General features: G+C 34.5%; 2 protein-coding genes across 2 annotated transcripts in view; one reads left to right on the top strand and one right to left on the bottom strand.

The window, feature by feature from the left end:
- Positions 1-15,931, top strand: part of LOC123679956 (dual specificity protein phosphatase Mpk3) — a 72,265-nt gene that overhangs the window by 29,532 nt on the left and 26,802 nt on the right. The window contains exon 2 of the mRNA XM_045617556.1: positions 12,022-12,267. Coding sequence (XP_045473512.1) covers positions 12,022-12,267 — 246 coding nt within the window. The remainder of the gene's footprint in view (positions 1-12,021; positions 12,268-15,931) is intronic.
- On the bottom strand, positions 9,958-11,804 carry LOC123679958 (protein tilB). The gene has a single exon (XM_045617557.1). It carries the CDS (start codon positions 11,759-11,761, stop codon positions 10,544-10,546), a length of 1,218 nt encoding a protein of 405 aa, XP_045473513.1. The 5' UTR covers positions 11,762-11,804; the 3' UTR covers positions 9,958-10,543.

Raw genomic sequence — 15,931 nt, 5'->3', positions numbered from 1 at the left:
CTTTTTACTTTTTACTAATTTCAAATTCTTTACCCAATCTGCAGCGAAGAATGATAAAGATTCGACAAATAGGTATAATCATCACAAAAAAGTAGGACTACAAGAAACATCCTGTAATCTCGAAAATAAAGCGTTTGCGGGTCTAAGTTCATAGCACTTTCTTCTTAAAATTATCCAAGGGATCTCTCATTTTTCTCTGTTCCTCCAATTTAGGAACACTGTAAAATCACGGAAATAGTTGGTATGTGTTTCTTTCCCAATATTCTTCTTCGACATTCTTCTTCTGATGTGATCAGTTTGAAATTTCGTATGGATCTTTAAATTGTTACTTCATATCAAAACCAAAAATCTCAAATGTATTAGTTTCTTGGTAAGTTTTATTGGGGATTTTTTTTCGATATTCTTCTTGAATGTTCTGTGGTTCTGATCACGCGATCAATATGATAAACCAATCTTTGAGTTGTCATCCTACATCTGAATGCAAATTTTCCATTGGATCGAATATTTAGTTTTAAAATGAACTAAAAACAAAATTTAAAACGATCTGCAGACTTACGGAATCCCTAATCCTATTTTGCTCATTAACGAAATCAACTAAGGCATACAAAATCCAAACCTACCCTTCCAATTTCAAATTCCTTAGATATTTTCGTTTGAAAGTTGAAAAAAATTATAAGAAAAGCACTAAGGGGAATTCAGGAGCTTTTTGAGTCCATTGATTCGCCCATTGTGATCCTGGAGACCACATAACTCATATACAGTTATGCACAATTGGAGAATGAATGACGAACGCTCGAAACCTCTTGCTCAGTCAGTGCTTTCCTTATTCTTTATTTACTTTCAAACATCATTTTTCCGGACGACAGTTTTCCTGTTGAAACCCCCACCCTCAACTTCTCACAAACCATCCGCCCCGTATGAAAAATCGAAAATTACTCAAACTTCAATCCGAAGAAATTACACCGACCCCTGGGGAACACCTCTACTTCCCTTTTGATGGCATCGGGTTTAACCCATATCGAATGCACTGAAAACGAAACCGGGAATTATGGACGGGGTTTGTGGAGCAGTTCACGGTGGTGCGGTGCAAAAACTACCCCCTCCCCCCACGTACTCCGCGGGACCTACGTTCCCAGCAACGTGCGTTGCTAGGAGACGGAATCAACCGGATTCCTGGGGTTGTAGGCACACTCATCTATATTTCTCAGTAGGCCATGAAACAATTACGGGATTTGTGGGCCACAATGATGTTGGTCGAGGGTAGGTTAGGAATTTGTTTCTTGAAGGAAGGATTTTTTGTTGAAGGGTAGGAAGTGGATTTATTTTTCATTAAATTTGAATTGATATTGGTTATTACCAGGATAGTTGTTACGCTCCTGTAATAAATTGTATTCAGTATCATAGTAGCAATATACGAGGTGTTTATAAATTGGAGGTATGAAGAAAAATGAGAGATTCCATGAATTATTTTGAGAAAATAAGTCCTATAAACATGGGCCCGCAAACGCTTTGTTGTTTAGATGCCAGGTGTTTCTTGTATAGTCCTACTTTTTTGTGATGATTATACCAGATTATCAAATCTTTATTAATCTTCTATACATATTGGGTAAATAAGTAACAAAACTTATAATTAATTTATTCACCACAGTTAACCAACTGGATCATCATAATAATTTGCATTTACCTCCTAAAGAATTTTTTGAAATTTTTTCTTGAAATCGGTAGCAGATTCGACAAAACTACATAGCTACAACGTTGCTTTTGCTGTTTCGCAATGAATCGCTGTAGCGGTAAGTAGTAGTCGAATTAAATAGATCGTAGATATCATACAATAAGTTTAGGTATTTGTAACATAACGCCATGGAAATATTAGTCGATTTGTGTCTGGATCATAAATTTATTCTCGATGAACATGTCAGCTTACGAGCCAAATTCTCGTCATTTGTGGGAGGTTTTAATTTTCTGCTTCAAATTGAAGAAATATGCTGCTTAGGCTCATCGAATGCTCTCAAATACCCATGATGAGGCCGCTATTAGTGAAAGAACGTGCCGATAGTGTTTTCAACGCTTCAAGAACGGTGATTTTGACACCGAAGACCAGCATGGCGCTGAAAGAGAGAAAGTTTTCAAAGATGCAGAATTGGAGGCATTATTTGATCAAGACTCGTGTCAAACGCTTCAAAAAATGATATGATTTTTCAACGCAGGATTCGTACGCTGCCCGAAAGATGGGAGAAAGTAGTGGTCAGCGATGGACAAATGAAACTAAAAAGTGTAGTACTGCATCATGGATTCTTTTTACATTTTTCCAAACTACCAGTGTTCCACTGAAAAAAACTGGTGGAAAGGGCACTGTTCAAGAAAAATATCACCCTGTAGATTTGAATTTAAAATTAGCATTTCACATGATGAAATATTTGAATTGGAATATCTATGCCAAATTTAAGTTGAATGCTAGTGGAGCTCTTCTTCGTAACTGAAATTCTTTGAAAGATGAAAGAAAAAGTTGTTTTTCTCAGAACCAAATTTTTTCTCATTTTCGTTTGTACATTCTACCTTAGCAGTTTGTCACAGTTGAAACACCTAGTATATCAGCGTCTTAAAGAAAATTTCCGTATGTCCAAATCTCAGGAAACGCCAAATTAACATTCTACCATCATTCTCCAGTCAAACCAGGAAATACCAATCACCAAACCAAAACATCATAATAACGAAAAAAAAAAAAACAACCTCAACCTATATTTCCATCGTTAAAACGGTTTCTCTAGTCTCGGAGCTGCTCACCTTCCGAACGAAATTCTTCAAATCGCGGGTTATTAACACTCGAAAATGCCCATGAAGAACACCGCAGAGACGTGATATATTAATAGATCGCAGTCGCCGACGACGGCGATGAGATATGAAGAAGACCTTCTGGTCAGTTCAATTAGCCAGTCGGCGAATATCAAAAAGAACCGAAGAACTAATTTCATTTTAAGTATTCTTTTAATTGGCGCGTTCTAATCTCGAACGGAAACGTACTAGATTAATGCAGCGCCAACTGCTTCGTAGCAGTGACAAACAGCGTCTGTAATTGATAGGGAAACTCTGGAATTTTCCCATGCAGGTCTGGTACAGACGGAGGCTGCTGCGAGATGTGCATCCTGGTGGTTTGAAATGTTAGATTCGGCATTTGGTCTCTGATGATTTGAGTCTAAAAATAAGGTTCTCTTGAAGAACTGTGAAAAATAAGGAATAGGAAATTTCCTCAGAGTAATAAACATAGATAGAGGAAGCATAAGTCATTTTCAGTAACCAAAATTTGTCCCCAACATGAACTATCAAATTTGACATGAAGCGCGCGAAAATGAAAACTGAGATGCATAGAATACCTGGTGTGTTTACTGATTCGATTTTGTTTCAGACTTTTTGAGAGACCCACCTGTTGCTTTGGTGGTCTGCTTCACCAGAGTGCTGTAAGGTGGCGCTCTTTAAAATTTTTCGAATTCCCGCATCTGCCTGGTGCCGTTTGAAAAGGAAATACTGATTTTAGACACTGCAAACATTCACAATAAATTACAATTCAGTTCATATCGAATTTTTACTCAAATGAATGGAATATAATGACAGACCATAGAATATAAAATATTATTGTTCTATGTTCAAAGTTCACGACAAGAGCGTAGAAATAGGGGGATACTGGGGGTAATTACACGGTGCTCCTAAATTGGGGATACAAATGAAAATGACAGATTTCCGGATTATTTTAAGAAAAAAAGTCCTATAATATGAGTCCCCAAACATTTTGTTTTGAGATACATGTGTTGAAGTTCAAGTTATTTTCTCGTATAACCTTCCCTTCACAAGATATTTAATATGAATTGGCCATAGTTATTCCAGTTCAAAGTTTTCACTATGTGATATGCTAATTTTGAATGCAAATCTACAGGGTGATATATTTTCTGGAAGGATGCCTCCTTCCTTCCTCCAAATCTATATTTTGGTGAATGGCTGTTAGTTTAGAAAAATTTAGAAAAAAAACCCTGGTCCAGTACTACACTTTTTGGTTTGTTATAGTTTTGTCGTATCTGCTATCGATTTCGAGAAAAATCTCTAGTAATCCTCAGGAAAATCCAAATTATTTTTAAGATCCAGCTAGTAAGCTCTAATGAATGCATTAATTAAAAGTTTTGGTATTTATATACCTAATCTGTAGCGAAGATTAATAAGTATTTGATAAACTGTAAGACACACTAGAAACAACCTGTATATGGAAAGCAAAGCCTTTGTGGGCTCATATTCATGAAACTTTTTTTTCTCAAAATTATCCAAGTAATTTCTCATTTTCCTTCGTAACTCTTATTTGAGAACAAGGTAAGAACAACCGAATTAGTAACAACAAAAATTATTTCGAGTAATTTGGTTTAAACTTCATTATCAAACTTCTTTTTCTAACATTACAGATATGAATAAAAGTTGTCGTCAAAAATTTTTTTTTCGATTATCCCTCCCCAAGAAAAAAAAGATCTACGCCCTTGGTTCACAAGAGTCGAGAATTGTGAGAAATGTCAAATGTAAACGATGTATGCGCCATCTGAAAAGCCCGCGATCCCTCGAAATCAAGTAGGTATAAATCCGAAAAATCTCCCGTTTTGTCTGAAAGTTTTACAGGTATAAGTAGACACACCAGGTATTCTATGCATCTTAATGAAAACATATCAGTGATACGATATTTCACTCAATTCGCGAGTTTCTCCACAAAGAACCTTCTTCATATTAAAGCAGAAAATTAAAATTACCAGTATTAGTATTCTCTCCATATTGAGTAGACGTGTCTTTTGGTGCTCCTTATGATATTTATCGAGGCGAATAATTGATCGAGGTTTTCAAGTTGTTTTGAATCGGAAAATAATCTTGTTGATTATTTTTTCAAGACAGACGAAATATTCATTTAAAAAACAGTAAATGTTCCAGTGAAAACCACCTACGCTGATTATTATATTTTATGGCAAATTGTGTAACAAGAACAATTTTGCTGAATTCTGAATATGCCAGCCAGTGGCGCACTCAAGAAGTGTTTCCCTCAAAGTAAATCAGATGAAATGGAAATGAACTGTGATAAATGTGAAAACAAATTGGAGGACTTCGTCGTGTTATGCGATGGATTATGCAAGCGGAGATTTCATCCAAATTGTGCCAATTTAACGGATGATGCATGGACAACGATATCAGATGCTACAAATGCAAAATGGTACTGTAATCAGTGCCTGTTGTACATCGAATTGATTTTGAAAAATGGTATAAACATAGCTGAAATAAAAAAACTATTTGAAGAAAAAATTGTTGATATTGAAAACAAGTTAACTGCTACAAAACATGCTAAGCAGAATGCGAAAACAAAAACTTATGCGCAAGCTACGGGAGAGGTGTTGGTGATAAAACCTAAACGAAAGCAGGAAAGTTCAATTACTAAAGAAGCCCTAATGAAATCTTGCAACCCTGCTACCTTAGAGGTAGGAATAACCCAAGTTAAAAACATCAAAGAAGGTGGAATCCTGATCAAATGCAACAGCAAAGAAGAAGTTGAAAAAATAAGATCTGCAACTGAGAAGAAATTAAAAAGAAGTTACGATATAAGACTGCCAAACCAAATAAATCCAAGGATTAAAATAGTAGGAATAGAGGAAGATATGGATAAAGAAACAATTGAGGAAATGATTAGAAAACAAAATGCGTGCCTTATCAAAGAACATCACCTTTTAGATGTGAAAATAATCAAGAAGATGAGAACTAGATATATGGCCATTGCAGAATGCGATCCTTCGTGTTTTAGTCTTCTTGTCGAGAGTGGAAAATTGAGTATAGGATGGTCCAGATGCAGTGTGTATGAATATGTACCAGTATTCAGATGCTACAAATGTGGAAATTTTGATCACAAGGCCAGTGAGTGCACAGAAGAAGATAGATGCCTACTTTGTACGTCAGTAAGTCACAAAACTGAAAATTGTAATGAGAAAGTCAAGTGTCATAATTGTGTATTAATGAATGAAAAGTTTTCACTAAAATTGAATGTAGAACATAATATATTTGATTTGAATTGTTCAGTATATTTAAGGAAAGTTGAGGCGAAAAGAAAATATATCAAATTACCTGTTAATAATAGTCAATAACAATTAAAAATAACCAAAACGGACAACCTCATCATAATGCATCAAAATATAAATTCTCTGAGAAATAAATTAGATTTACTTGAAATATTTCTGATGGATGAGGAAATTGATGTACTTTGTCTCACAGAACATCATTTAACAGAGGAACTGTCAGGGTATATATCTTTAAATGGCTATAAACTAAGTAGTATGTTTTGTAGAATTCTGAAAAGTTGTGGTGGTAGTGCCATATTCTGTAAAGAATCTTTAATAAACAATGTTAAAGAATTAAAAAAGATAAAGGAAATGTCAACTGAAAATATAGTAGAAATAAGTGCAATCGAGGTATATTTGACTAACAAAAAACTGTATATTATCTCTATATATCGCCCTCCTCACGGTGAGATATCTCCATTTCTCAGGTCATTGGAAATTATTCTAAATTCAGTCTGCAGAAACGCCAATAATGAGATCATAATTTGTGGAGATCTAAATATCGATAACCTAGGCGACGCTACTGCTAAGAGGGAACTAACAGATGTACTATCATCTTTCAACATTTCTAAATTGATAAATACTGAAACGAGGGTCGCAAAAAATTCAAAAACAGGTATAGATTATATGTGTGTAAATAATTCAGGAAATGTTTTGAAATGCAATGTTATTTTTAATGGGTTATCTGATCATTCTGCACAAATCTTAACTATAAGCGAAAATATTAATAAACCTGTATTGACGCAGTATGCTAGGTCATTCACGGAACAAAATCATCATAGATTTCGATCTTATTTATTAAAAGAAACTTGGAGTGAAGTTTTCACATGTCTGGAGGTAAATGAAGCGTTTTCGAATTTTGTTGAAACTATGAAATATTACACGGATATAACATTTCCACTCAGAAAATACGAGCCAAATCTACACAACAACAAAAAATCTTGGATAACACCTGGCATTCGCACGTCATCAAAACACTTGAAAAGAATATACCGTGAATTATTAGACAGCAACTATGACGATAATAAACTAAATTACTATAGAAATTACAAAAGAATTTATTCCAAAGTTATTAATGAAGCAAAAAAGAGGCAGAATATCAGCATATTTCAACAAACTGAAAATAAATCAAAAGCGGCTTGGAAGGTCATCAGCAGTAATATTTCACATAAAAGAAACAAAAATCGTAAAGTAAATAAAATAAGAATAGAAAATCACACTATTTCGGAAACAAAGGATATTGTCAACTATTTTAATGACTATTTCGTGAATATTCCAGTCGAATTGAATAAAAAACTGCCGCAAACGCCTACTAATTGTGATTTGCCCTCAAGGTTGACTCATTCAATGTTTCTTACGCCAGTAGATGATAAAATTGTCAGGGATGTACTGAAAAATCTAAAAAATTCGAATAGCTTTGGAGTGGATGGCATAAATACGGAAGTTTTGAAAAGATGCGCAGATTTGATTGCCCACCCATTGGCATACCTCATAAATTTGATGTTGGATCGAGGTGTATTTCCGGAGATTCTTAAATTGGCGAAAATTGTTCCAATCTATAAAAAGGGAGATACAGGAAAAGTTGAAAATTTTAGACCTATAGCTCTACTGTCCGTCATATCTAAGATAGTTGAAAGAATTCTTTTCGATAAAATTATTTCATTCCTGACCAGTAACAATATCCTTCACAGTGCACAACATGGATTCCTGAAAAATAGATCAACAACTACAGCCATTCACGACTTTTTGAGCAAACTGTATGACAGTGTAGGTAATAACATGAAAACTCTAGGAATATTCATGGACTTGAGTAAAGCTTTCGACCTGGTTAATCATGAATTGCTTCTCGAAAAATTGATAGCCTATGGATTAAGAGGGCAAGTAAATAATTTGCTGAGATCCTACTTGACCAACAGAGCCCAGGTAGTGGAAATAGATGGTGTAAGATCTAAAGAAAAAAATATAGAGTTCGGTGTTCCTCAGGGTTCTGTATTGGGACCCCTATTGTTTTTACTATTTGTAAATGACCTACCAGATATAGATGAGAGAAATTCGATGGAAATGTTTGTCGATGATATCAGTTACCTATGTAGCCATAAAAATAAAGAAGAACTCATAATGTATGCACAAAAAATGTTAGATGGATTCGTTAAATGGTTTAAAGATAATAGATTGTACCTAAACATAGAAAAAACGGTATTTATCAACTTTACCCCTCGAACTAAACTCAGCATGGAATCATTTCTGATAAAAATTAATAGTAAAAGTATACAGCAGGTTTCAGAAACTAAATTCTTGGGGGTATGGCTTGAGAACAACTTGGGATGGGAAAGCCATACTAGTACTGTATGTAAGAGCTTGGCATCTTCTTGCTATGCTTTGTATAGATTAAGGGAATTAACTAATGTGAATGTATTAATGACCTATTATTGTTCTCATTTTTATTCCAGAATAAAATATGGTATCATTTTCTGGGGATGTTCCTCTCTTAGTTTAAGAGTGTTTAAACTTCAAAAGCGAGCTGTACGCATAATAGCAGGTGTTCAAAGATATACTCCATGTAGGAACATATTTATTGAGTATAGATTGCTTACAGTACCCTGTATTTATATTTTAGAAACTCTTGTATTTGTTAAATCTAATTTGGATAAATTTCAGAGGAATAGCGATTATCATAAGTATTACACACGGCATTGTGAGAAATTTTGTATACCTAGGCATAATCTCAGTATTTGTGAACAGAATCCAGCTTACTTCGGTATATTACTATACAATAAGCTACCAAACTCCATTGGAGAACTGAAAAATATTTCTGCATTCAAAAAAAGCGTGAGAAATATGTTACTCGATAAATGTTATTATCATGTTAATGATTTCTTGAATGATAGTGAATTTAATTAATTGTGTACCACCTATAATATAATTGTTCAATGACTTGTCCTATATTGAATGTTCTCAATCTAAAGGATTAATAAAGATTACTTACTTACTTACTTACTTACCCGCAAATGACTAGAATTTGGCTTGTAAGCTGACATGTTTGTAAAACGTCTAATTCTCGAGAACAATGAGGAATACACAAACCTACCACAGCAATATTCTCAGTTGTTCTTGAGCGACGCAGATGGTTTTGAGTTTTCACATCACTAACTTGTGTCAAAAGCTCAAATTTTCCCAACAATTTCTCTATAGCCGGCCAAAAAGGTGCTTGCCATAAATTTCACAACATTATTTCCTCAAATTTTCATCTTGAAATTTGTAATCGTTTCATCGAATTAGTATCATATCTATACCGGATTCCGTTTAATACTTTTCTATCCAATACAGTGATAAACTAGGATGAATTCCAAGAAAATAATACCGGAAACGTTTCGTACTATCTCACCATACGATACGAATGCAAATATGCAATGTAATAACCACACAATATCGGAATGTGACCTTACTTTCAACGCTACGTGGGATCGATTACCCTAAAAGGGTCATGAGGGTGTATTTAGACATGGCTAGAGTTATGGGGTAAATAATATCGAGAATGAGATGAGGCAAAATGCGAGATCGTTTTGGGATATTACAAGATACTTCCTCGGATATTTGCTGCATAAAATAACGATATTTCAAGTTATAAGAGGGCGTTGAGCAGTGGAAAAGATACTTGTAGCCTTGAACTCTGGGATATGTTAATTCGCATCGAATATTTTATCGTTTTATCTTGCAGCTACATCAATCGTAAAGAAAGTTCTTCACCCATGTGTCCAGGAAACTTTTGAATGTGTTTTCGAACTTCTTAAAAAAAACCACATTTATGTCTACATACTCTATTAAGAGATTTCAGTTATGTTTAAAATGTATATTCATCTCAAGCACAATATGACTCTTACAGATAATTATAATTTCTTCGAATATATCTCAAAATTATTCAAATATTTTCAAAAATTTCAATTCTAAAGGGTTTTCCAAAAAGAATGACATAATTTGAAATGGTTATAATAGCAACAATGTGTAGTATATTTTGACATTTGTTATGTCATTTGTGTTCAGTAGGTTATGCCATTTAATCATAGAAAGATACACATAGAAAGATGTTTAGAAATTGTTGAATTGTTTCATCAAAATCAGTGCTCATTTCTGAATACTAAGAGAAATTTAAGAAGAATGTATGGACGACATTATTCAGTTAATCGACTACAATACAACGAATAGTAATTAAATTATTGAATAAAGTTGTCTAAGAATTATTCCAAAATATCTATCAGTATTCGCGAATGATCACTAATTTTGATAAAACAATTTATTCAACAACTTCTAAAAGTTTTTGAAGTGTATATATTTCCATGCCATAACCTACTGAACACAAATGCGATAAGATGTGTGCCAAAAAATAATACGCAGTATTGCCATTATAACGATTTTAAACAGTTTCATTCCTCTTGGAAACCCATATTGTAACCATATTCTAAAGGAGGTACTTCTCCAATAGAAGATATAAAAGCTTCATTATTTTCCACTATTTTACTGAAGTCCATGGATGAATCAACCTCTTGTACCTCCAAATATTCTCTTGTCTGTTTTTTCTCAGTATTACTTTGTTTTCCACATTCATTGTCTTCTTTATATTTCAACAATAATGAAGAAGGTCTTGGCTTATAGTTTGCACGTGGCATTTTTATTACCAAATGTCCAGTGGTGGTCGATCTTTGACATGTACTTTTATCTATCAATATCTCATCAGGAAATACAATTTGGAAAATTTTTTCTTTAATGGATATTTTAACGTATATCGGTTGTAGGTCGACGTCTATCAGTTCTGTATCCAAATGTTTGTACACGTGGATTGTGAGAAGGTATTCTTCAGGGTTGTCATCGTTGAACGTGAAAGGTATTTTTGCTTGGTTGATATTCAAAGGTCTGCCTTCTTTCGTGAATAGTTTTACTTCTTTTCTCTTCGTCTCCACTGTATCGTTTTGCTTTCTTGCTCTCCTGGACCTTTGGGACATTTCGATCCTAGTTTCAGGTGCATGTTCACTGGAAGATTTCCAATATTGTTCATCTTCTAATTCTGCAGACGTGCTTTGTGATAGTCTTATCTTTTGTTCTTCTCTGAATCTTTCATATTTCACTTGTTGTTCCCTTATTTTACCTTCGATTTTTGGTAGATTTTGTTGAGCCTTAATTCTTTCACTTCTGGAGATGTCTTTGGAGTCCAGCCTTTCTAACTGTGGTAATTTTGCGATTACGTAATCTCTGTAGCCTTTGTAATCTGCACATGGATTTCCAGTAAGACTCAAGCTCCGCAGAAGTATATTATTTTTCAAGGTACATACACTTTCAAGGTCACCAATGAAGTTCAACGTCAGATCCAGTTTGTCCAAAGACTCGCATCTTTCCAAGTTCTCTATTTTCTCGATGTTGTTGATTGCGAGGTTTAGATACTGGAGTTTCTTCAGCTTGTTCAGGTTTTCCAATTTAGAGATTAAGTTGGCTTGAAGGTAGAGGATTTGTAGGTCCTTGCACCAGTTGTTGAGGTGTTCGATTTTCTCTATATCTTCCTGGTGAAGAGTGAGCTCTTCCAAGGTACCTATGAGGCCTTCATTATGTTCGGAACGTTTTCTCACTAGTTCTTCTGTAATACGAACCATGTTTGAAAATTTGCAGTTTCGAATTGACAATAGTGACGTTTCGTTTGAGGTTGGAGTTGCTATGTGTTGCTATACTGTTTGTTTGGTCGATTATACTTGTTTACGCCCTTGGATACCCCTGGAGTTACACAAAACTCTATAGTGTAACCCACGCTAAACTGAAATTGAACACATATCTCTGTAGTGCTATAGAATTTGTAAATTGTTGACCCAAAACTTTTTTTAAAATTTACAATAGTTAACCTGATTTTTTCTTGCAGATGGTTTTCCCAAATTCCGTGCCACATTTCCAGAATGGTGCAAGAGTTGTATGGAGCCTGTGGATTATCCAGGAGGTGTTCCCACAGCAGCTGGTCCAGATCCTCTACCGTTGATGGGTCTGAGATCGCTCAGAATCTCTGCAACTCCAATCCATCGTCCACACAGAAGTTGTGACAGCTTGTCTTCCACAGCGAACAGTTCGACCGATAGTTCTGATACTGACGATAGATGTGATAGTTCGTTAGGTGAGCATTTGTTACCGATTTATCATTTCGAATGGAAATCTTTTTTTCAGATGCATCGTTTTAAATTCAATTTGTAGTAATTTGAAAAAAAAAAAGGTTTTCTTTCTGACGTTATTTTTGTTCTTGTACGAACAACTGAATAAGCTAGAAGCCACAAAACTATGGTCCATACAAATGATGTTCAACATTTTCTAAATCTAATTTGACTTTTCTTTAACTATTGTTTCACCTTTCTCTTAACCTAGCTTTATGAATCTAGCTTCACAATTTTTTTAACCTAGTTTTACAATTTCTTGAACTCAGCTTTACAATTTCATAAATCCAGCTCTACAATTTTTAAACCGAACTTAACAATTTTCATAAATCTAGTTTACACTTTATAAAACTATCTTTCAATTGTATAAACATAGCCTTGCAATTTTCTGAACCTAACAGCTGCACTACACTTATTTGACAAATTTATTATCTGAATTCTATCAGGATGCTTTTTGTGGCTCGACTGAAATTGTCGGATTTCTTTTATTTGATTTAAAATTTCGGTAATGTTTACAGTAGAACATTGTGTGAAAATTATTATATTTAGAACAATCATGGCATGGCAATACACATCTTTGAAATTCCTATTGAAATTGAATTTTTCTCTTTTTGTTGAACCATATCCAAATGTTTTTTTCAGCTGTTTTCTTTCGTTCTTTTATGAACAGCCGAATAAGCAAGTTGCATATTTTAGGCTTTGACTGACAATTAATATTATTGCCAATTGTTTTGGCCTTGACAGCCAGAACACTAATATCCACAAAAATGTAGTTCAAAATTTTTCAAATCTAGTTTTAAATTTCCTTAAATATTGTTTTACATTTTTCTAAATTTTGTTTTACAATTTTATAAACCTTGCTTTACAATTTAATAAATCTAACTTTACAATTTTATAAATCGAACTTTACAATTTCATTAACCTAGCTTCACCATTTCTCGAACCTAGCTTTACCATTTCTTATACCTAGCTTTACAATTTTAGCTGTTTTTCTTTCGTCGAAAGATTTATTATTGGAAATAATTTAAAGAAAAAATATTTATAATTCCAGAAGTAGAACACTGCGTGAAAATATTGTATATATTAGAACAATCATGGCAATACACATTTGAAATTTCAATTGAAACTGAATTATTTTAATTTATTTCGAACGATATCCAAAGGCTTATTATTAGAAATAATAAACCGAAAAATGCATCCAGCTCTCTTATACATACAGATTAAACATCCGTTCTGAAAATAACGCTGATTCATACTTCATAAACGATCGTTTAATTCGATAAATAACACTTCTAATTAAGCGCTTATCAATGATGAGGATATGAAACTTATCTGAATAGCAAACAGGTTTTTTTTTTCATTCATTATCTTTCATTCACCGGAGTAAACAAGAGAAGGCATGCCTTATTCCAAAGGCGACCACGACGAATATCAATTATTATGTCGAACGCTTGAAGGTAGGTGGCTTCAATTATGAAAGTGGACTTGTCCTTATGTGGGAAGTCTAAATCGGACGGAATGTTTGGGTAGGAGGTTGGCGGACCTGTTGACTTAGCCACCGGGTGTATATGAGACATTGGAAGTACTATCGTCTTGGTCGTATCGGTTGTTTACCAGAAGGTGTAGGATAGATTGGTTTATCTCTTGAGACAATGGTTAGCGAGGTCCAAATCGAATTGGAAATGAGTTGAACATTAATGAAATAATGGGATGATTGAGACCAACAACAAAAGAAATGTAAATTGAGATAACATTTTTCAAGGAACAAATATTGAATATAAGTATGAAAGAGATAAAGAGATTTATCATATCTTCATCAATCAACAAATTAAAATAACAAGTCAATCAATGAATCCCGAGCCTAGTGAACAGATGGCACCACCAGTGCCATACCACTTTTTTTCTCAAATATTGAACTGTTTCAGCCGTTATTATTTGGTATTTGATCATGATTCAACATTATGTACATTATGTAACCGTTCAGTTTCCAACTTATTTCAAGTTCATCTTCAGACACTGAGTCCCTTTTTTATAGACCAATCTATTTGCCTATAAACCTTTTGAATCTATATGTTTGTAATTCTATATGATCTCTGTCATGAGGTTTTGTTGTTAATCTATGTCTTTCATTGGAGAGTCTCTTCTTTTCGATATTTGATATTGAGTTTTACTCGGCGTATTTGGTTCACATCTTCAACAAGGTTGTATTCAACGAATCTTTTCAGATCTTTATTTGGTCCTTGACTTGCTTTTTCAAATATCCTCTCGGCCTTTCTCTTGAGAAAATCTGTGGCAGGTACCCATTCTAATTCTCTTTAGATTTGTAGGTTTTTTACGAACAACAGCGTATTCAGTGCAGCACTTAACAGTTTCTTTTCTGTCATTTGTTTCTTCTTGATATGGCTTTTGTATTGCCCCATGCTGCCAATCCATTTGCTAGTTTAGTTTTTGCAATTTACTTAATCATTCTCATTTGCGTATTTTGACTTCCATTTCAACGCTTAAAAGTATGTCTTGATTTTAACAACTCATATTACACCATGTCGAGCTGGTCCCACCAATTACTCAGCATGACCTTGGAACCGTGAATATTCGGTTTGGCCGTCGACGTGGAAGCATGGCCGGTGTATCCCCATGATTTTTTGCGCTTGGGGATATCGTAATCAAACCATTTTTGTCTCCAGTTAACATTGCGATGCAGAATTCTCTTTCGTCTTTGCCTTGCAAGCAGCTGTTCACGAGAAAACAAACGCCGTTCAACATCTCTCGGCTTCAACCCGTACGGCACCCAATTTTATTGTTACTGAATCATTCACATGACTTTCAGGCGTTTTGAATTGGCTTGTTGCGTCACTTCCAATGATCCTGCCAATTCTTGCTGAGTTTGACATGAGTCTTGATTAAGTCATGATGCTTCTAATTCTGCATCTTTGAAAACCTTCTCTCTTCCATCGCCATGCTGGTCTTCAATGCCAAAATCACCTTTCTTGAAGCGTTGAAACCACTCTCGGCACGTTCTTTCACTATAAGCGGCCTCACCACAGGTATTTGAGAGCATTTGATGAGCCTCAGTTGCAGATTCGTTCATATTAAAGCAGAAAATTGAATCCTTCCGCAAATGACGAGAATTTGGCTCGTAGCTGACATGTTTAATCGAGAATAACTTTATGATGCAGACACAAATCGACTAATATTTCGATGGCATTATGTTTACAAAAACTCAAGCTTATTGCATGACATCTACGATCTATTTATTTCGACTACCACTTACCGCTACAGCCATCTATTGCAAAACAGTAGAAGCAAATTTATACACCTAATAGTTTTCTAGCAATTAGTAAGAATAATTATCGTATTATTCAGCATGTCGCCTGTCAAGCTAATGCCAAAAGGCCAAAAGCACTTCACAACGTTCTGTTTGAAATTTGCGTTTTACATGCTTATCGATTTCGCTTCTGAAAATTCGCCAACTGCATGGTTTAGGGTGGCATTACTGTCGCTGTAATGCTAATTAAATGCAGAAAACAGGGCATAATTTCTGCGAGTATGTAGATCTCCGGCCAACTTTCTGTCGTTTGGCGTTGCAAAATCGGTTTGGAATGGCGTAGTCGGAGAGAATATGTCATTCTT

The sequence above is a fragment of the Harmonia axyridis genome, chromosome 5 (genome assembly GCF_914767665.1).
Source record: "Harmonia axyridis chromosome 5, icHarAxyr1.1, whole genome shotgun sequence".
NCBI classification, from domain to species: Eukaryota; Metazoa; Arthropoda; class Insecta; order Coleoptera; family Coccinellidae; genus Harmonia; species Harmonia axyridis.
The sequence above is the reverse complement of the archived record's forward strand: the minus strand, read 5'-3'. Positions and strand labels throughout refer to the sequence as shown.